Source organism: Conger conger, chromosome 18, assembly GCF_963514075.1.
Source record: "Conger conger chromosome 18, fConCon1.1, whole genome shotgun sequence".
Lineage (NCBI taxonomy): Eukaryota > Metazoa > Chordata > Actinopteri > Anguilliformes > Congridae > Conger > Conger conger.
In genome coordinates, this window is record NC_083777.1 from 19,608,287 (window position 1) to 19,632,415 (window position 24,129).

At 40.2% G+C, this 24,129-nt stretch overlaps 1 protein-coding gene across 17 annotated transcripts in view; it reads right to left on the bottom strand.

Annotated features, from left to right (window-relative positions):
- Positions 1-916: 916 nt before the first annotated feature.
- The window catches only part of kcnma1a (potassium large conductance calcium-activated channel, subfamily M, alpha member 1a), a 168,428-nt gene continuing 145,215 nt past the window's right edge, over positions 917-24,129 (bottom strand). For 4 of the 17 annotated variants that reach the window (XM_061228802.1, XM_061228797.1, XM_061228789.1 and 1 more), the window contains 9 exons: positions 23,177-23,300; positions 22,240-22,464; positions 21,350-21,542; positions 17,012-17,125; positions 14,591-14,721; positions 11,752-11,946; positions 11,252-11,370; positions 10,405-10,625; positions 5,336-5,508 (listed from right to left, as the gene is read on the bottom strand). In XM_061228802.1, coding sequence (XP_061084786.1) covers positions 5,483-5,508; positions 10,405-10,625; positions 11,252-11,370; positions 11,752-11,946; positions 14,591-14,721; positions 17,012-17,125; positions 21,350-21,542; positions 22,240-22,464; positions 23,177-23,300 — 1,348 coding nt within the window. In that variant the 3' untranslated portion in view covers positions 5,336-5,482. Of the gene's footprint in view, positions 5,509-6,406; positions 6,410-7,574; positions 7,604-10,403; positions 10,626-11,251; positions 11,371-11,751; positions 11,947-14,590; positions 14,722-16,196; positions 16,281-17,011; positions 17,126-21,349; positions 21,543-22,239; positions 22,465-23,176; positions 23,301-24,129 lie in introns of all 17 variants that reach the window. The other 13 variants (XM_061228795.1, XM_061228787.1, XM_061228798.1 and 10 more) reach the window with 7 other exon arrangements.

The window sequence follows — 24,129 nt, forward strand, 5'->3', positions numbered from 1 at the left end:
AGTACAAAAATAAATAAAACATATTTCAAGGTTGAGTGTCCATTTAGGCCTCAAGGTTTGACTTTCAAGTAGGTTTGCTCTGACTGACATGACAAGCCTAAGTAATAATGAGAAATAACACGCTACAGGACTGGACTAATGTGTCTGTGATGATAAAACAGCAGTGATCTGCGGATTGATTGCCTACCTCAGACAGGCCTTGTATTGATCCCACTATAGCTCCAGGTTGTTACTTCCTGGTGTTAATCTTACAGACACCAGCCAGCTGAGGATGTAATAAAGTACAAAGATCAGCTGTAGATGCCAGACGCGTTTTCTTGTCTTTGTTAAAGGGATTATTGTATACGGCGATAAAAGGGCATATGTTCAACAACGGCACTGCAGGCAGTGTGAGGAGGGGGTCACAGCCAACCACCGTATCTTACGGTTTGAGGGTCAGCGCAAAAAGTGAGCAAGACATCCTTTGATGGAATTTGAGATGAGACCAGGTATTCTCAACAGTGAACTGGAGCTTTTAATACACATTTTTCAGGTCAACGTTGCAAGTCAGGTCTTAAAATTAAAACTGGCATCTGTTGGTCCAGGCATCAATCATCATTACCCAGGACTGTGGAGAGGATACAGCTAAGCTAACAGAAAAAATTATTATCACTTGTATAATGAATCTTTGCGTGGCCTAGGCAGACAGGGTATCAGTTGCAAGTTGTGTTTTTTGGTGATTGTACACCTGGTATCTGTGAACACCAGTAACACAGCCCTACTGTCCTGTGACAGCACAGCTCAGCCGGTGCAAGCCTAAATTGCCTGTGTTCTCTCAAATTGACAGCAGAAGTACAATTGGGCATTTTGTTGATTTTGATTGGGCACCAAAAGGATTTTCATGGATCTACAGTCAAATAAAAAAACACAAGTCACATTTTGACCACAAATACATCCATTTTAATTTGAGAAAATACAAAATGAAACCATGTACAATTTATGTACAAACGTTTTTTTGTTTTTTTGTTTTTACAGGACAGTATATTTATCAGCAGATATGACAGAGTCAGGTAGATCAACTCAGCACCATCAGTTTCTCCAACAATTTCTTTAGCTAAAACAAATCAATATATTCAATTTCCATACCACCTTTTTCCTGTAATGAGCATATGTCACAGAATCATATGAATATGTCCTGAATTTATCCTGAAATGAGAGGCAGCCATTACACTACCAAATAAATGTCAGTTTTAACATAAAAAAATAGCCAAATGTAATTTTTTACATTTACTTAAGACTTACACCCTTACCCCAAATTATATGTTTTACACCTATCTATAATAATTTCCAGATATTATCAATAAAGTTGTCACATCCCTTAGAGCAAGAAAATAAATCTACAATGATGTGCAACACATGCCAATGGGCAGGTGATCGCTCAATCACTCGATGTGAAACTGACCGCAAACACCAGACACATGAGTGTAAACCAACAGCTTTTAAAAAATAAAAAATTAAAAAAAAGCCTGAGGGCTCGTTTTGGGCTTTCTCTGTACTCTCTAAAACAGTTTTAGTTTCTGCTATCATGACTGTACTCTTGCTGTGAAACCTCTCCTTGCAAATGTCTCACATGAATGAGAAACAGCTATTATATATATATATTTTAAAATATATTTACATACAACGTATCACATGCGTTGTTTTGGTTTCGAAGACGGGTTTGGAAAGGTGTATTTGCACGTGTGCCCCTACACCTCTCCGTAATGCCACTTTTCGCGAACAGCGGGTCTTAAGGAATCCTCTTTTGGCTTACACACTGCCTGACACAGTACTGGCATAGAGGCAGTTGAGGCTTGGATGTTCTCTATGCCAGTACATGGTGCCGCACTAAGACAACCCAGAGCAGCAGGGGCTCATAGCCTTCCCATTTCACAGCACACTTCCGCAGACGTTCCTGAGGCCAGAGTCACCTATCACTACAACCCTCCCATTACAAATGCAAATAACCGGAGAGAAATAAAACTAAAATGTACATTTGTGGGTCATATTTACGGGGTGGGGGTGGGAGGGCCAATAAGCTTGCACAATCTTTACCACTACTGACATAGGAAATCTTGTTTCAATATGCAGCAAAAACATTATGAATAAAATAAATAAAATAAAAAAGTCTAATGATATTTACTGTGAGATAGTGTCTAGGTAATTGTTCATTATTATGTTCATATTGTTTTTGACTGCCCTGATATTGCAGTACTTTTTAAATGTAGTGTACAGAAGAGGCGAACAAACCAATAGTATTGCTATTTAAAGTAAAACAGCTGACAATATGGAATGTAAACCCTTAAATATAAATTTCACAAGAAACATACTAAAGGAGATCTTTAATTCTCTATGCCTTAGCTTAAATAGGTGCTCCCCTAAATATTTGCATGTAATAGCTATTTTATGACATCAAATGACACTTGACATCAAGAAACTTTACTTGAGAAGATTTTCATTGCAACAGAAATGTTGAATTTTGTCACAGGAAAGGGATCAGAAGTAATAGTCATAGAAAGAGAGTGAATATTTCTATGACAAAATCATCTTTCTCTTTTGAAGTAAAATTAATCTACGCCCTTTTCATTTTTTCAGGCTAGCAAGAATTTTATCGACAATCCAATTATATATACATTATACTCACGTTTTCTTAAGAGTCTACCTGCTACGAAGTGTAACATCAATGCAGTCACAATTAAAAAATTCTGAATGAGGCTTATGCGGACATAAGCTGAAGATCACACCACAGCCAGGACGGATGGACAGTGAAGAAACAAGTTTCGCTTCAGATGTGCACTGGAATGGCCAGAATTTACAGGACACTTTTTTTTCCAATGATGAAAACATTTTTCTATTCCTATGGCTACTGCCTTAACTGCTTACAAGCAGGATATGGTCAACTTGTGGTATTTTTACCCAACACAAGTTGGAGTGAATTGTATTTGTCCAGGCAAATGGAAATGTATCCTTTTAATGAGACCTAATTTAGGTCAAATGCCAATAATGAAAATGATTTAATTCTACCCATTTCGCAAAAAAGACTGGCTGCAGGCCAGTTATTATATGAGCTGGCTTCATGCACATTAAGTCATTATTAGGTAGTTATGCTCTGCTAAACTTACTTGCACACAATTGGACTGGTAACTTCATTTTTGTGTTATTCACATTTTTTTTTCAGTAGAATGCGAAATACAGAATGGGAGACTTTATCAATATTAGGACTGTCAATTAACACAGCTGCAGAAATACCACCCATGCTTTTAGCACTCAAAAAATAGTTTATATTTATACAGGACTGCTTAGTCGCGTTGGGGCGAAAATGTATAACAATATTCCTTTTAAAAAATTAAGGATTTTTTTTATATAACTCACAAAAAGCAAAACAAAGTAAAAATGTTACCTATGTTAAGATGTCTGGTTTGTCAAGTAATCCAGTTTGTATTTTTAGTTTGGATGTGATGAACTCTAATACTGTGGAAATGAAGTGTGAAAAGAAAGAAAGGAAAAAAAGGATGAAATGGAATTCCTGTAAGGCTGAAGTTTAAATTACCCTGATCATTTTTAGCAAATGATTCAGAATTTCAGAATAACATATGAAGGTTTTGCCACCAAATAAGTGAAGTGGACTGGTACTCACCGGTTACTCTTTGGAGTACGGGGACTTGTCTTGCGTACTGGCACTTTAACCTCCCAGTACTCTTTTCTGCCCCTGCCCCACCATATTCTCTCCCCAGTAAAAGGCTGGTATAGTCAGTGGTAGTACCAGGGTTTGAAGTGGGATGGAACAGACCAGTACAACATCCTGGGACTTCTATGTTTAGTTCAGAGTACCAATAATTATTTTCCACTTCAAACACTCCACAAAATCACAAGGTGAAAACTGAAAGAAAGGGTGTGGTTCTATGATGAGGGACATACAAGGGCACCTGGGTAATCGGAATGCCTGTGACACACGTCTCCACCAGAATACCTGAACGATTGCATTCTCCAGTGCATGATCCTCCCCAACGTCATACAGTAAGTGTAACTACGATTGAGCACCTGTAGTTCAAATGTCTGTTGTTTGATATCGTGTCGTGGAGATTGGTCATGGAGAACATCCAAGCAGTTTCTTCTGCCTCCATGTCACAATCCTGTGTCAGGCAGTGCTCACAGTCAAAAGAGGATCCAGAGCAGGCCCGCTTTACGCAATACGTGGCATTCGTCATTTTAGATACTTTTAAATTATGTTCCAATGTGTTGCACTTAACATCCCTTCCTGAATTACATCACATGGATTTCATATTTTGTGCTGCAACCATTTTAGCGCATCATAATATAGACATTTGAACAGCTCAATCATAGTAAAGAGTTGGGAGGGTGTATGTGTAGATTAGAGCAGTTTTACTGCGACATGAGAAATTGCTCCAAAAACCTGTAAATAACTAGAATTGAAAACTCCGTGGGGACTTGTAGCACGGTATGTACTGGGCCCATATGCAATATTCCCTATAATAGGTCAAATTCAGGGATACTGTACACTATGGAGATCATATACGATCGCACATAGTGAGGATGGTGCTGGTTTTAAGAATCACTAAATGTGCAGGTTCCAATCCTGGCCAACCCAAAGTGTTGATTTCTAATGTCTGGGACAATGGTACATCACACAACTGGGAATGCAATCATTCAAATGATTCTACTGTTCACTGTAGCATCTGTTAACTTCTGTTCTTGCAAACCTCTGGTTCACCGCCTTCCGTATTAAGCCACAACCATTTCCTCCAGCCAAGTGAAAATATAAAAATGGTTGACTCTTTCCATAACTTTTATATTTCGATAAACTTTGTTATACTTATAGTTCCTTTCAAAAAAATAGTCTCATTTAGTGCAAATCATTAAAAGAAGCAAATGTTTGATATGCATAACAAAATACATGAATGTCTGGCTGATATGAAATACCCAGCATGATTCTTTGGGAAATGTCCTTTTATACACCCACTATAATGGCCCTCATCCTCCAAAATGGATAAATAAGGAGTCTGGTCACATAAATAGTGTACTATTGCAAATAATTACAGGAGATATCTCTTAAAATAATTTCAAAAAGTGCTAAGGGCTGTACAATCCATAACTGATTGTCATTATATACATGTATGCTGTATACATTTATAAATAAAATATCTTCAAAGAGCATGGAAGTAACATTGAAAGTATACACATAAGAGGGTCCCGTCTATCTCCCTTGACCATGTAAAACCATAATCCGTGGTACACGTGAGGAGCACAGAATCAGCGACAGCATTATGATCGTCTTCTCCAGGAGAATGTCCATGCCTCTCCCACATGAGCCTATCAGCATTCATCTTCAACTTCTCTGATTGGTGGAATCAGGCTGCTCGTGGATTTGTATTGGTTGATTTGATTGGCCATGTGAGTGCTCATGGGCTTTATCTGAATGTTCCTCGGGTAGGCGTTTTCCCCTTCATCTGTAAACCATTTCTTTTCTGTCCCACGTTCAGAAAGGAAGAGGGAGGGAGGGAGGGAGGGAAAACATTCATCAGTTGCAAACTTTAAACACAGTGCCCCATTCACATTACATGGCTTATGTCTCTTGGAAACTATTTCACAAAAATGTATACCAAACAACTGATGACAGTACATCCTTGGTTTACACACTACTGTATACTGTACGCATAGTTTCCATGATACATTTCTCTGCCACTTCCTCTGCTCTGTTTATTTCCTATCAGTAGATGACGGTCAAGAGTTTAAATGGGATTCACAAACACGTAACTATTGACATTTAGGTTTATTTTGATAGTGTGGCTTTCGGTGGTCTACATGCTACAGTGAGTCACAACACGACTAATGAATATTTTGCAATTTCTACTGGAATTGTGAAAACAACACTAGTTTCGTTTAATAATTTTAAAAGTCACTATACTACAATCTAATAAATCTAAGGGAGTTAAATGGAGGCATGGTGAAACCAGCTATACAGTAAAGGTATACCCTGTTTTGTGTTTTCCTTTAAAGCGCTGATACTTTTATAGAGTAGTTTCCCTGGAGAGAAGAAAAAAAACAAATTAATTTGAAAAATCCAAGGCTTTTGGGAGCAACAGTGTACTAAATCAGTTATTGTTTGTATATTGCCATACTACATAATGCATATCCTTGTCAGAGACCTCATGTTTGGCTTTTTAGGTAAATGTTTGATTTTGGCCCTTGTACCATTGTTCAATTTCCGACATTGTATTATTATTATTTTTTTATTGCCAGCCCGAGGTCTGTTCAATGCTCACGTTTGCCACATTGATAAGCAGGTGGATACGGGGTAATCAGAAATGAAATTGTCAGGTTAAGATTCAGCTTCACAAAGATTGAAACATTTCACTGGAAGGACAACCCGCTTGATTAAAGTCGGATTTCATGTGAAGTCTTTTTGTTCAGTGACCTCATTTTTTCTCTTATTCCAGGCAAACACCTCGGAGCCACTGACAGCTCCAAGCTATGGGGCTCGGTGTCACGATGGGGTTTGATGTAATTGTGGCTGTGTCTACAATCATGTTAAGTGCTGTTCCAATCCCGAGGGTTTACTGGGGCTCATAAGGTCACGGATCACTGCAGATCTGACATGGTACAAGTTCCCGAGCTATAGGATTCGCACAATAATGCTAGTCTTCAATATGGAGCCATAACCTTACAGAACCAGATTATGAGATTATCATACTTTTTGGAGGGGGCAGATTAGTGTAGAACATACAAGCTCTGTGATTTGAAGGAAACGATAGAAAAACGTATTTCATATATAAACAAATAATTGTCATTATCCCACATACATACACACATGTATACAAGAAATATGTATACATACCTGTGTGCATTTGCTCGTATGAGTTTATATACACTCAAGTACACTACATTGATATAGCAATGTAGTTACGTAGTCATAAACTTTGTTTGTAGTCATGAATGGTTTATTTTTTGTAAACATAAAGTAAAAATCTAATATGTACCAGGCTAAGACCGTCAATACAGTTTATCTTGTTTATATTCCAACCCTCGTGTAGTGTAAAAAAAGCTAATAACGGCATTACTCATACATTGAGCCAGACATACATTGTTTCAATGTCCAACTACATTTGCTTCACATAAATTAAAAACAGTCACACAACTGCTCTCACACACAGCTGAAACTTAATATACACAGAAATTGGGGACAAAATTACGCTTAATGACAAATAAAAAATGCACAGAAGAAAATCTGAATACAGATGAACAAAAACAAAAAATAAGCTTCAAAGTTGGTGGAGTCAGACACACAAGTTAAAGGCAAATCAACATGATGAACTACATGCAATGTCATGATCTCTGACAGGGCAGGTATTAGAATGACAGTGGCAGCCATTTTGCTTTCGTTGCTTGAAAGCAAAGAGAAAATAAAATAGAAACCAAGGAATGACTGATAAAACAAACAGAAATGCCTCCTCTCTCATAACAGGTCTCCACAAGGACAGTTATGATTTAAAATCCACGACAGTCGCTACGTCATGCAAAGTCATTAGCTTTCATACCTTGGCTCACTCTATTGGTCCTTGTGGCACTTCAGAAAGAGAGGTAATCTAAGTTAAGTTTTACAGTATTTAAGGCAAACCACATGTCTCAGACATACTGACATCACCATATACCTCACCGGACTGGAATAAAACCTTTCATAACCACCGTGGTGGTATTTAGGTTTAAGTCATAAAATACATGCACATACAAATTATTCCATCATATCCTTTCCATATGGTTTATTACTTAAAAATACGGGCAGATAGCTGAGAAGAAATGCCACACTACTTCAGCTCAATAGGCATTTACAGACTGGACTAAAATGTGTTTCTATGTGTATAAACTAAAGGTATTTGCACTTAGACTTAAGTAAACTGACTCAAATTAAATGACAGAATAATAGAATTAGATAAATACAGTAACAATTTAGCTAAAAAGTACTGGTCACTGGAGGACTGGAGGGGGCTGTCACACTGCATACTAAGGTGCCTAGCACAGCCAGCTACAGAAATGAGCCCTGGTCTTCTCTGCCACCATTACCACTAAACAGCAAAAAGCCAGTGAAGGCATCAAGGCCTGAAGCCTGACATGGCACATCTGACATCCCTGACCTGTCAGCATCTTCCTGAAAATGACAAGTACAGTGTAATACAAAAAATGCTGCCTTGAGTTCGTAAGTTCACTAAATAGAGATGGTGTGATCTATTCCCAATTGTTCTGTTGTAAGGTTTTAAAGGCATAGGCACTGGTTATAAAGGAGACTGAATTCCACCTTTATTCCATCATTTCTTTTTTAAATTTAATTTTGTGTTGCCCATGGCTGGTATAGCAAATACAGCAGCTCAGTTCAGTTAGTACATTGAATAAATCATACCAATAACCACTTAATGATTCACTGTGTGTAGCTATGTGTACTTATGTATAATAAAGGGAAAAAAGTGTTAAAATATAAATTGAGAAAGGCAAATTTAACGATTCACAACACATTATAAGCATGGATATGTGCCATATATACAATGAGAAATGGGCATGTGTACACAATTATAAAAAAAATGAATATTTCTGTTTTATCTAGACAGAAATTATTGTGTAACTTCATATCTATTTATGAACAGATAACTGGTAAGTGTATTTGGTCAAGTCAGGAAATCTTAGAAATAAATAACAATTACCTCATGCTAAAGCACTTAGTATATAATTGCATATACTGTACATGCATTTAGAAACATATGTTCTTTATTTAAATGATGGTTACGTATGAAGTCATTATTTTGACAGCCAGACCATTTATGCAGACTTGACAATCCACAAATAGTCTAGCTACCAAGCTAAATTGAGAGGCATGTATCACAAATAACAACCTCCCATTTGCATTTAAAACAATAGATTTCCCTGACAGATATTAAGGTTTACTTATATCATTTTAAAAGACAGAACGATGACTAAGTGTACTGCTTGTTTAGATCCAAACAAGTTCACAGCACGGGGAAACTATCAACGAAAATGTAATAGAACTTGAACATACATTTAGAATATGACTAAATGTTTGGTGTTGTATACTCAATACATTGGCACCCTTATTCATCCATGCTATGCACTTTCTTTTTAAAATAAGTGCTATACGCTATAAATGTAGTTTCATAATTGTTACATAAGCAATACATTTGACTGAGACATAATCATGCTGAATTGATGCATTCAACAGAATTTACATTTTGTTTCTTAAACAAATTGAAATGGAACTATAATGAATTCAAAAAACTAGCTAGTCATGTAAATGAGTAGTTATTTTGTGCATACTGTATGTAGACACATGCATCTGGGATGGTTTAGGCACGTGGTGGATGAGTAATGTGACTGTTGTGATGAGCATGGCTAATGTGATGTCTACATGAGCATGAGGAATGTGTGTTTAATGGTCATGGCCCAGAAACACATTACACACCCTACACACGTCTGTCACAAATGCACCAGCACACATACACACGTCTGTCTGTAAACACAACTCACAAACACACCTGCACACATACACACGTCTGTCTGTAAACACACCTCACAAACACACCAGCACACCTACACACGTCTGTCTGTTAACACAACTCACAAACGCACCAGCACACACACACGTCTGTCTGTAAACACAACTCACAAACGCACCAGCACACATACACACGTCTGTCTGTAAACACAACTCACAAACACACCAGCACACATACACACGTCTGTCTGTAAACACAACTCACAAACACACCAGCACACCTACACACGTCTGTCTGTTAACACAACTCACAAACGCACCAGCACACATACACACGTCTGTCTGTAAACACAACTCACAAACACACCAGCACACATACACACGTCTGTCTGTAAACACAACTCACAAACACACCAGCACACATACACACGTCTGTCTGTAAACACAACTCACAAACACACCAGCACACATACACACGTCTGTCTGTAAACACAACTCACAAATACACCAGCACACATACACAGGTCTGTGTGTAAACACAACTCACAAACACACCAGCACACATACACACGTCTGTCTGTAAACACAACTCACAAACGCACCAGCACACATACACACACACACGTCTGTCTGTAAACAGAACTCACAAACACACCAGCACACATGCACCCTGCACAAGTCTTTCCATAAACACACACACACACACACAGCAGTTCCCGTGCTCACGCACACACGAACACACACACACACACACACACACACACACACACACACACACACACAGCAGTCCCCCCCCCACACACATCACACGCGCACACACAAACACACACGCACGCACACACACACGCAGACGGAGGGGAGCACGTACTTCTGTTTGTCCCGGGACTCGCGGGCCTTGCTGCGGTTCTGCCGGTTGGCGGTGGGGATGGAGTGGACAGAGGAGCTCTTTTTGCTGGAGGAGTGTGAGGAATGGGAGGAGTGGGACAGGCTGGTCCGGGACTGGCCGGCGTTGTGGTCGAACTGCATCAGGCAGAAGATGAGGTCGGTGGGGACCAGCTCAAACTCGTACGGCGGATTGGTGATGACATATCTGCCACAGAAGAAGAGGAAAATGTATCACATGTCAAAGCAATGGACACCGGCAGCAACAGAAGCTACACATCAATCCTGAGATACATTTCTGCTCCAGGACAGTACACAAATGCAAGTATATTGAGTACATGATCCCTGTTTATCCACTTGTTTTAAACAAATTTACTATGCGCCATTCACAAGAAACATGCTAAGCATATGTAATAATCTAACTAAATAAATGCTAATCCAACATAAAGAAAGAATGTCGACCTCAAAAAAGCATGAAAATAGAAACCATGCTCCTATTAAAATTCCCCATGCTCCCGTTACCCTTTTGCTAACTGCTCTGAGTTGGACTACGTGCAGTTTTACACAGAAAATCCTCAGAGTTCTGTTATCCATTTGGATAATGTGCAGTTGTACAGTTGGATTATGTGCTGTCCAGTTGGATTATGTGTTGTTGTACAGTTGGATTATGTGTTGTTCAGTGGGATTATATGACGTTGTACAGTTGGAATACGTGCTGTCTAGTTGGATTATGTGCTGTTGTATCGTCGGATTATGTTCTGCTGTACAGTTAGATATTGTGTTGTTGCGCAGATGATTTGTGGTGTGTTCGGACAGAGAAAAGTTCTGACTCACCTCTTGGTGCACTGGCTCGGAGCATTGAGATGTGCATCTCTTAATCGGTAAATCCCGAAGCAAAGCATGTTGTAAGTTTTTAATGCTTTACAAAACAGATCACCGTAGCAACCACCATCCTGCAAAGAAAATGTTCAGAAGTTCGGGTCATTCCACAATCATCGCTCATATATGTATTACATAACTGGCAAAACACCACTTCCATTAACATTTATACAGACTGTGCCATCATATTGCCCATCGGAGCATCCTGTCACGTTAATCTGTGGCCCTCAGCTGGAGAGGGCCCACAAAAATTCCAGTAGGATGGAAGGCCCAGAACAATATTATTTCAGGGGCCAAGAATTCCTAACTATTCCCCAAAAAAGAAGACACATTGAGGGAATGGGTGCTGAGATTACAAAATCCATTACAAACAACAAAAAAACGCGAAATATTTGAAAAGTAAAATAAATTATAAATAATAAAGAATAATAAAATAACTGATGAAACGTGCGTACCCCCAGGTCTGCGAAAGGCCCGTCATACAGTGCCAGCTGGGCCACGCGGCAGCGGTCCCGATTGGCCAGCGTCTGCGGGGTGCTGTACCCGCCTCTCAGAGCGTTCTCCTCCGCCAACAGTGCCTCCAGCTCCGGCGTGGCACCCCCCGTCACCAGCGTCCGGATCAGCGTCAGGATGTTGTCGTTGAAGTACGTCTGCGGACACGGAGAACGGAGCAACCGCCATTAATGTACAGCCTGACACATCCACGTCTCAAGCTCTGTCGAACGCTGCAGCTTTAGACCTCAACTGTGACTTCAGCCAGTGTCCATTACCGCACAAGATAACAAGTCAAAGTATTAGCCATTCTTATCTTCATGTAGGCCACTGCTTTTCTACAAATAAATACTTATAAAATAACTTAGAAAAACTTGGATCCAAACTTTAAAATAATTTGATTATTATCATAAGTACTACTAGTAGTAGCAGTAGTAATAAGAGTAAGCACATAACCAATACAACGTTTACAGTGACAATAAGAAATAAACATAATTCTAATCCTCTGTAAGCAATATAAATATTCATCTTCCTTTGTTACAATTATCACATTTTTATGAATAACGGGTGGTGTATCCATGCTGTAGTATGTTACCGTACACGAAACAACACCGAATGATCAGCAATTTAATGCTGTAATTGTGAAATCCTTTCACCCAACAATAAAACATATCCAGGGTTGTCTCTATGTCCAACAGTTAAGTGTGTTAGTGGTAGACATGTCTAAGCATTAGTTATGCATACTTCATTACTTCTTATAAGGTATACTGTAATTCTGTGCCTTACTGAAGCTGATCTCATTTTGTTTGAGTGCCAGTCCTTTTCATCGTGGAACACTACAGATCCAGCTCTTTTCACCAGCCCTTTGATAGCGGTGTAAGACCCGGCGTCACTCCATGCAGTGACAGCTCTTTGGGAGGCTGACAGTGTTACTGAGCATGCTCAGAATGGGAGCTGTCTGTTAGGCTGCATTCGCTCTGTTCGGCCTCAACCGCACTCGACGGTCGCTTTGTTCTAAATCTACACACAAACCGAATCGCGGACAAATGAAGCCGTCATTTTGGGGGGAGGAAGGAAGTCATCCCTTCTTTTCTGTCCCAGGATAGGGTGAAAGGTACGTTCAAGCCGGGAGCGGGTCAGGCCCGTCCTGTATTTAAGAGTGTCCGTAAATGTAACGTCAATACTAACCTTTATAAAGAACCGTTATGCACGCTGAAAATCCATTCTGGGAGACATTATTTGAAAAGACCAGAACTTCCCTTCAGTGGGTAACGGCTCACGGTCCTGTCTGATCAATGCGACATTTCATCCACTAACTTCTGTCAACTTGTGAAATTACATTCTGTATCTGTAAGGATGGAGCCCAAAAGTCTCTTTCCTAAACAAGTGGCTGAGTGTGATGAATTTCACCCTTCTCACTTCAAACAAATCCCAACTCCATTTGCATTAGTTCTGTTTACAGTCCTGGATAAAAAAGTGTCTTCAGTACAGTAACTGCCAAGTCACATACTCTTCTGCTGATCCAGGGGGTTACACTGGGCTTTAATGGTACTTACACTGGTACTTACACTGTGGTATAAGACTTATTTGAGGACAGATTGAAGAAAAACGTTGACTAAAAAAAACATCTGGATTTGTGTTTACTTCCCTAAAGGCTAAATATTAATCTTTTGTCAAAACTCACCCCCTCTGGTGCAAATTAAATTATGAGAGAGATTAGAGAATAATATCAGTCACACCCAGCTGTGCCTGCTCACAGCTGGTCTGAGTGTGAAAGTTATTGTAGCGTGCATCAAGCAAAATGAAGGCATGATGAAATATATTCCTCTTTTTGAAAATAAAGTTACCTGTAGCTGTTCCTGTCTGCTTAGCATGCGCCTTACCACTCTAAATCAAACACTGCCATGTGTCCTAATACTGAGTGAATGTAAAAATGTGATTTTTTTACGGTGTAGAAATGTATGCTAAATTTACTGTTAAAGTTGTTGCCCATGAATGTGTTATGGGGGAACTTCTTGTAATTATTTGACGAAATTGACAGGCTTGGTTGGCTATTGGCATACCAAAGTAGGCTGCCGTTCAACAGTTGTGCTTCCATGAGCAGATTGTCCGACATTTTTTCACCCCAGTACTGAGCAAGTACTGTATATATTAAAACCACAGCCAAGCAAGAAAAGTCTCACTAGTGTCACAAACAAGAACAAATACCTTTTCTGTTGCTGGCCACCCATTATCATCATATGTTTAGATTAGGGGTACGTGAAATTATTATTCAATAACAATCGTCAATATTGTCAATGTTAAGAGACAATATGATGTCTTTGTGCACCGAGAGTGGATGTTCAAAGCAGAATTTAATTTCACTGCTGAATATAGAACACTTTTCACTGATTACGGAGTACTGGTTCAGGGTATAAAATTCTCAGAAAATACTGTCACTAGCTCTCCTGCAGTTATGCTGTATGTGTGGTTTGCAAGGTGCAAAATAGTAATTGGTTTGCCTGTAATACTGTGCATGGCCTCTAGGGGTGTAAAACAGTCTGATAACACTAAAGGCCTCCCAACGGTAGTTGAGAGCTCACCCACTCACTTTTCACATGCAACTATGATTTTCTAACCGATCACAACTGTATAAATGTAAGTCAGAGGTCAAGACATTTCTGATTCAAAATGGAGACCACTTGTCAACCAACTGAGATCTGTACACTGTTTACGCTGAGACATCCCTGGCAGGGATGCGGTGGGTACATTGTGCGCTGCTCACTGGCAGGTTCTGAGGCTAAAAACGAGCATTCGACCTACCGCGCTCATTAACGAGTCGAGCACGCTCACAGCGAACGCCGTCCCACAGGCGAAGGGCTGGGTGAGGTACAGCTCCGTGTCCGGATCGTCATCGTCATCTTGGTCCAGGAACTGAACGTTGGAGTCATTCACTGGATATGTAAGAAGGTGTGATTAATAAGGATCACACAGGAGAGGCAGCGATGGTGGTCATGTGACCTGCTGCTACTGTGGCAACCGGACGCACCGGCCAATCAGCTGTCATGCAGTGTATGCTGTATCGTATGGTGAAACTGAAAAATAAACATTTGAAATAGTTTCTTAAAGTCGGTGTGAATGGGCTTGTGTTTGTGTGTGTATTATATCAACTTAATATATTATATTAACTTATATAAACTTAATTTCAAAGCCAAGAAATGCCTTTGAGATGGTTTATCAAGTAGGCATCTCAAATAAAGATGAAATACCTTCACTGTAAAATATTGAAAATAAGATTGAATAAATCATCATAACATGGTACCATCTTGCATCTGTTGGTATGTTCAAGGGAAACAAAAGTTATTCTGCATTAGACAAACAGCTGATTGTGTGATTATTATTTTAAGGGTTTGGAGGTCCAACTCCACAGGTGTGTCAGCCCCCTTTAAGCTTTTTCTCTTTCTGAAAACATGGAAAAAAGAAAATGAAATTTCATAAAATGTTAGCAGACCTTTGCTGTAGTAGTCCAGCCACCCAGTACAGTATTGATTTCGCCATAATTGACAACAGTAGCTGTTAAGTATTTTTATTTAACTTTTTTCACAACGTCTGAAATGTGGTACCCATGTTTGTCTCACTGTGTCACTTCTGCAGTTGACACAAACAAGGTCCAGCTGGCTGGTATTTTGGACTGAATTTGTCCCAAACAATAAAATCTTACCTGAAATGAAGCTGATTATTTCTACTTTGAATACTCCTTATAATTATCAAATTAAGAAACATTTTGCAGCACAAAATAAAATCACCAATCCCTAAAAAATACGAGAGCTGTTGAAAATATCATTGGGAACCAGAAAATATGCAATCAATGACCTCATAGCACTTGGCTCCTGTTTACTGCATCTTATGGCATCTTATATCCATATTATATTCATTAAGGATTAATTATTTCACAAGTACTAGCCTGCTCTTATCTTTCAAACACAAAATCTGCTATTTGGCTATAATTTTGATAGGATAATAAATGAAAATTTCAAAACAGATGAAATCAACTTTTATGTAAAATGTTCACCACAAAAGACTTCAAAATAATAAAATACGCAGCTTAAAGGAAGATATCACCATAGGTGTCTGTCCAAATTTCCCTAGAGGAAAAATAAATATATTGACATGCGGACAACGCTGAGACCAAAGAAAGTAACTGCAAGCAGGCGCCATGGAAACAGCCACAAGGACAGGCTTGGTATGATCAGGCCGAGCAATGCTCTGAAGAAACATCACCCAAAAAAAAAGAGAGAGGCCAAACCAAGACAATCTACTTCAGCCAGAGAAGTGAGGATAAGAATGATGTCATGGGAGCGGCCCTCTTCCGGAGAGGAGCTGATGCAGAAGCAGCGGTGCTGTAGCGGCGAATGGAGGCGGAGCTTACCCAGTTCAGTTATCATTTGAATGTTGGTTCCACTGTTTTTTTCCTGATTCAGTGAAACCAAAGGCAGTAGTTTGCCTGGTTTGGCTAATGATGCAAAACAGCATTAGGGAGACAGTTATTGAAGCATATTTAATGAGGGACGGAGAGAAAAGCAGAGGCAAAAGAGTCGTGAGCAAGGAAAATGGTAAGAACTACATATCCCAGCACACTCAGCTGCAGAGCCCCATTCCGCATACGCAGAGCTCCACGCCTCCATGAGTAAGGGCCTGATAGCTGACACTTCTACATACAGTATGTAAGAATGTTAGAAATGGGGACATTTTAGGATCATAAAATGGATATTAATTCTCACATTCTAAGTCTAGTAGGACACTCTTTGGTTACAGTCCCTGAATAGAGGCGTATCAGAAAATGAGCTGTGGGTGTCCTTGTTTGAGAACATACCAGGCAATAAAATCCAAATTTCTGTCCCTTGTGCTAGAGAGGCTCTTAATTGGGCCAGGAGGGAGTTTGAGTACCCAGTGTCCAGAACATTACGGCCTACTGAAATCTGAAACTTTCATCGTCTCCTGGACCGTGGGGACTGCAGGACCTTAACATAAATGGAGCCACTTTGTCTTTCTGTATTTCGGATGGGGAAGCAATTCTGTTGTGCATTAACATGGCAGCTATTGGCCATGACTTAGTCGCCTTACTTCCAATAAATACACTTTCACTTCATTTTAAATAAATAAACGTTATTATGAATGAAGTCATTTGTCTGGGATGCATTAGTCGCTTCTCAGCAGAAAAGTGTTTGTGAGACGGGCCCTTACCTAGTTCAGTAATGATGGGGATGTTGGATCCCGTTGTGACGGAAGCTTGTCGGACAAGGCCATGTACTGGACTGCTGTCTGGAGATGACCTGTCCATTCCTGGAGGTGTGAAACCTTCATGGGACAAAGACAAATCTGAATTCACTCACATTTATATACAATATTTACAGCAGGGATAATCAAAACACAGAACTGCTGGTTTTCCACCCTCCCTTTACCTGGAGACAAGAGTGAAGGCAGTCTCCAGGTAAAGGGTAGCACTAATTTCTCAGCTAATTACCTGAGAAAAAAGTATCACTTTAATAGGAATTGTGTAGTATAAATAGTGCAAGATTATATAGTACCTTTACCATCGAAAGACAATAATCTAAACACCCAGAGCATAGTCCATGTAACACCATGCTTGACAAGAAAGCTGGATCTGCACTCCTGTGTTATACCAGAAGTGTACAGGTGCACCAGCCTCAGTTGCTTGACTATATATGCATGATTTCATAAATATGATTTTATATAGTCTGTACTTGTGTAGATATTTGTCCTTTGACAATTGAGATTTAGCATGTCAATGTGACGTTAATATTTTTTAACCCTAAGAACAAGAATGCATACAGCGTTTTCTGTAATGCACCCTGATACCTATGAGATATTGGGTAAATGCTTCATGGGAGTTGTATTTCAGTGACAAATGATGAGACAGGCTTTGCAGAATATGGCATTTTATTTTGCAACTCATGAAAGTGAATGAAGGTACACAGTACTTGGTATAGATTACCAACAAAAAACAAATAATTTACCTGGTGGTTTGCACATGTTACCATATATTGCAGAAGAAAAGGATGAGAGGCAATTTTCACATGCTTGCCTAGATATTGCGACATGGATATTTGGCTTTTAGGGGTCACCGGAGACAAATTTAGCCTTCCATCCAGCAACTAGACATTTTATATGTTATTCATTTATTTTGTTCCCATACTAGAGAAGAGGAACATGGGAGGCTATCAGCAGAAACTATGAAATATTCCTGAAATGACATGACTATCAATTTCTGTGGATTGACATTTCTGCATTCTTCCAAGCTGATGAGTGAACCCCTTAAATCAGTAATGCTACATGCATAATACATAGCCTGTGGTTTGACATCCATCATTTAGTGCTGACTTCAGAAAATGCCTGCCTATAGTTTTTATAGTGACAAATGCAACATGAGGCTAATATATTCAGGCCACACGATTTTATAGAAAGAGCAAATTCAAGATGCAGGCTTCTCCTTTTCCTAATGCACCTCAACCGAGTGTATGAATAGACACATGAGAACGAGAAAAGATTGATATGGTAACTGATTTCTTAAAGGACGACCTGGAAGGCTAATCAGTCCAGAATAATGCTTTGTCACTTTCAACATTACAAACAGTCAATCTAAGATAATGTGTATCAGAGAATATATTGCAGGATTTGTCCTATATGAATCACTAAACCGAGACATGAACAAATTATGTGTGAAATTCACAATACATGTGACACATCGTGTTGATTTTCACCCACAGTACCAATACCAGGTAAGGGATATCCAGGCATCTCAGGTTTCCTGAATTTTGGCATGAGCTCGCAGATAACTGTGAGTGGTCATAAATCTCACACCACATCTCACACACAATATCTCCACACCACATCTCACACACAATATCTCCACACCACATCTCACACAATATCTCCACACCACATCTCACACACAATATCTCCACACCACATCTCACACAATATCTCCACACCGCATCTCACACACAATATCTCCACACCACATCTCACACACAATATCTCCACGCCACATCTCACACACAATATCTCCACAACAGCTGGTAGGGAAGTCCTAACCCCTTTCCCAGTCGTAATGGCCCCACAACTTCAGATGCCTGGATATCGTTGAAGAAATACATATCTGAAAAGACAACCCCATGCAAACAGCTGTGAAATTGCTTTCCTGAATATCTGAGCAATTGCAAAATGTAACGTAGTGTAATGCAATGTAAATGTTATATATTTCATATTGTAAATTTCTATCATGTATACGTATCTAGATGTACTCATTTATACCAATAACTAATACAATACGCCTTTTTATGCACCACTAACATGCTACTATTAAACCGTTTCACAAACATGTAAGCATTACATTTTAAACCAGCTTTTAGTGTGTATGGTTTTTAATGAGCTTGTCTTAGTTTACGAGGGAGAATTAAGGTCTCCCTTCCACTCCCAACACCTGGAGTTAATCAACATCTGTCACACAAATGCATGTGAGGATTAATGCTTTTTCACACACACACAGCTTGACACATTCATTTTGCCAATCACTGAACTTGCCAAAGTGTGTGTGAAAAGAGCCCACTCGTGTTTGACTGTGACCTGAAGTTAAGGACAAATCATGACTGAGTGAGTGAGTGCAGGCCCGAGTCATTAAACCAAGTGTGAGCTTGGGGTGGAGAAAAAGAGAATGCTAGTAAATGTTTCAGCAAAGCAGAAATGCGCATGAGCCAAATGGGCATGAACCAAATTGCTGCACGCTTGTTAATTTTATTTTTAAGCAATGCTGTACAAAAGATGCTATACTTTCGCCAGACTATTAGCAAACGGGAAATGGGAAAAGACAAGCTGTTTATATATTTCTGAGCCTTGTGGATTTTGTATTTCAGAGAAAAAGCGTGGGAAGATAACTATCCTATTTACTCACATGCAATGGGCTCCAAATTTAATAGCACCCTTATAAAAGAACCAAATTCTCAGGGATCCGATCCAACAAAAAAACTGTTTTCATGAAATGTTTGGTTCACGCCCATATGGACTTGTTGGAGGACTACACGGCAGATATGGCGCCCCTCTCCTGTGGCCCTACCCCCCACATCCCTCAGCACCCCCAACCCAACCCCCCACATCCCCCAACACCCCCCAACCCAACACCCCACAGCCTCCAGGCAATTCTCTGGTTTGTTGTAGCCTAGCTACCCGTGGCAACGGTGGTTATTTATTTATTGATATGCACCTTCTAGTTAAAATTCTGTAACCAACGCTGACAGAGAAGTGAAATCCAAGGGAGGGTACATAAACTGAAACTCTCATATACCATCTCTCATGTGGTACAAACATGACCTGAAACGTTATACTATTTCTCATATGGTATGAACCTGAGCTGAAATATGCATAAACAGAGTATAAATTCTCACATTCTAAGTCCAGTAGGACAAAATACGGTTGGGCCTGTAAACAGAGAGTTCCAGAGTCTTCCTCTGGAACTTTCACACTGGCACAACCCTGGTTATTGTGTTATTGGAACATTTCATTGCGCAGGCGGGTAACCAAGGGGGAAAAAATCTTTAAGCTACATTGAGCTTTGAGCATGTTATTTCCCCCAAATTGTAAAGTCAGTGTAGGACTCTATTGTTTTCAGTTATCAGTAGTGATTGTGAAATCAGCATTAGAATGTTCAGCTGAGAATATTCCAAGCACATATTTGTGATCCTACACAGTAAAGGGTTTGTGACTGCATGCAGTATGAGTTTTCTTTAAAGGCCTCCATAATTGAAGTCTTAATCATCGTGGAATAAGATCCAGTGGGATGACAAATGAGCTTAATGAAGTGACGGAAGACAAGAGACAATGTGAATTCTCCCTGCCCATAGTGGCGCTGGATTCCCATGAGCAGTTCACTGTACCAGGTTACGCATGTTTATCAGGATGTGTAAACAATCTGCTCAACTCAACATCCCAGCCAGGGGGCCCAAATATGCAGCTGTTAATGGCTAAGAATGAAAAGTTCACATTTCTGAGAAACACACCACTGATAGTACTGTGAATTAGAACTAATACATTTCAAATACCATCGTGTGTGTGTGTGTGTGTGTGTGTGTGTGTGTGTGCCTGTGTACATACAGTAAACATTATGTCTGTATGCTTGGGGGTGTCTATACTGTATATAGATGGTCCTTTTTGTATGTGTGTACTTCTCTATAAGCATTCCAGTGTCTGCCGCATAATGTATCTTCATTGGGTGCGAGGAATAGAACTGTACAAATGTTCTCTACCAATCTCCATTTAGGTTCTAATCGGAACTCCGACTTCACCCCAGAACCTTGCTACAACCTCTATATCACACCCGTTTGTGAGTCAGGGTGCCTCAGACACACTCATGGCTGCCTCTTTAAAGCACTGTAGCCATCAGGGCCTCTACCGCCCAGCAGACTGACGAGACGAGAGGCCCTTCCGCTCACAGAGTGAAGGATATTCCTCCTGCCAGGGCCTGTCCCCTGTAGGCAAGGCGCTCGCCTATCACAGGGCAGTCCTTACCTTGGGAGTTAGCCTGCAAGACCCCAATGCTGTCATCAAACTGCATAGATTTGATGTTGAGCGAAGCCAAGATGCACTCCTTGTCCTGCAGCGAGGCGTCGTCGATATTGTTCTGATTGGCTGACAGGATAACGCACATGTCGCAGAGGTTGATGTTGACAGCCCTTAAATCAGCCCGGCTTAAAGGCGTACCCTTCGGCAGGGGAGAGAGAGGGAGAGAGAGGGGGGGAGAGAGAGAGAGAGAGCACAGAAAAACAAATTAAAGATTGAGAGGGGAGCTCTGGGAAATTAGTTAACAAGTAGCCTTTTTCTTTTTCCCCGTGACATTCGGCTGATCTAACTACGTGCTGGGGAATCAGAGGTGTCGTGTGAGCTAATCCAAAGGGTAGTGGCTGCTGATGGCAGCGTTTTGGGTTCCGTTTCGATACTCAGTCAAGCTACCGCTAACGAGCACAAACACAGACATTGTGCCAGCATTTCACTGCTTAGCCATGCTGGACATTTATTTTCTTTTTCCCGGCAAAGACAAGTATTCCTGTTGCTGCAATTCGCATCACTAGAAATGGTACAGAGCCGATATTTTTACTGATAGCAGCTGCATGATGTGAGATCATTAATGTTCCAACGCAATATTTTAATTTGACACATTGTCCGGAAAACCCCTGTCCAAGCCTTCTCATGTTGTCACCCCCACTAGTCTTTTTTTCAGTGGGGAGACTACAGAAATATGCATAGGATAACATAGGATGCATTGAACTGTGTGATATACACTCTGTGAGACCTGTACACCAGCTTGTTAATGCAAATATTTAATCAGCCAATCGTGTGGCAGCAACTAAATGCATACAAGCATGCAGATGTGGTCAATATGTTCATGTGTGTGCACTCACAGGTAAGATGGAAACCTTGGGGAAGTTATGAAGGGTTTCCCATTCTCTCCTCAGGTACTCCAAAGAGCCCACAAACACGATAGGCTTTAGCTCGTGATAGTGGAAGTTGCTTGCTCTTAAAGGCATCACCAAGTTTCGCAGCCCCACCAAAGCGGACGTGACATCTCCAAATATGCAGACCACCACATGCCCGCTCAGAACCGTCATGGAGGCCTCACTCCGGGTCTGGAGGAAGAGCGCGGTTGGGGAAAAAGAAAATAATAAAAGAGAAGAAAAAAACCAATAAAAATGTGTAGGGGGACCAGGAAGCCCTGATGGATGGAGCTCATCTGTGGGCAGTTGTCCTGGACGCGCTGAAACACGACAAGCTGAGGAGGACATCCAAGTCAACGTATTTTACAGTTCTGCCACACTGTAGCAAATGAGGCCATTAAGCTTTATCATTCATTAAGAAACAGGGCACTCACCTTAGAACAACAGAGAAGCAGTAAGAAAGATTAAATATATCATTAGCACAGGATATCCTGAGCAAGGGAAGCCACCTTTCTCTTCATTATGTTTTTCCTCAGCCATTAAAGTGATTTTATCGACATGCACATATATTTTCTGGCAGCACCAAGGACAATATATGTGACTATTAAAACTCACCCATTACTTGGGATAGTAACTGAAATAGCTCATAAACAAAAGACAGGACATCCTTTGACCAGCAACAAGTTTTTTTTTCATTAGGAACAGAAACCATAAATAAGTATATAAATGTCCCGCATTTAAAAAATAGCAGTAAGGAAAGAACAAAATTATGTGAATTTGTGTTATGTCAAAGATGTGTAACAGCCACATGTGTGTTACATTGTCCTGACAGATATGAACGCGTGGCAGTGATGGAGTCTTGTATCTGCTCTGAGGATCCACAGCAGCCAGATGGAGGACTCACCAGGATGACCTTCTCAATGTCTTTACTGGGACACCAGTGAAACATCCCTGTGGAGTCATATTTCTTCACGTTAACGTCCATGTTCTCAATTTGCTCATTGCCCGGAATCAGTAAGGGGTCGTGTCTGTTCAGAAAAAAACAAAAACCAAGAGAGACAGAATGCAGAGACCAAAGAAAGTATACATTATTAATACCCTTGACTAACTTGGAATTGATTTTGAATTCAATCAAAATGTCAAAGGCATTTCACTCAAGCTTACCTCAACCTAAAACTAAAAATAATCTCCAAAGTAATGGAGAATTGAAAGGTACAACATGGATTCCCATAGCAGCGACTGTTACTATGGCATCCTTGTTGTGTTGCTACTCAAGTCCTTTTGGAATGCTGTCCCGTGACCAAACAATAAAAATGACAATTTATTTATGGCCCTTGTGGCCTGTGGAATTACAAGTTCTTAATTTACGATCTAAATGTAATAGAAATACCGAGGCCTGCACAAGAAATGAAAGGAATAACAGAGTCAAACAGACAAGTAAAGTAGCACTGAAACATAACACATTGCACCCATACACCAAGCACCTATCTGTACAAATGACCTTTCGGTGGCATCAGTCAGGAGCAAGGTGGTACTGAGGGAAATGAGCCTCTCGGTTAGCTGACCCACTCGATGACGGAAAGCTACACACACTTTCGCCAAGCAGAGCTGCTGATGCAATACTCCTCGCGGTAAAAGCTCTACAGCTCACACTTTAAATATTTCAGAGACTGGCCCAACCGTATTTTGCTTTCCCAAACTGAGGGTCCATTAAAGTTTCAGTAGAGTGTCAGAGGCCCCAACAGCTGAGTTTGATTTTGTAGAGCACTGGCCAAAATGGGAGGTCCCGCAGATAGGGTAGGGGTGGTGAGCCTGTGTTGTTCTCCATGCTCTGAGGCTACATATTTAAAAGCGTAT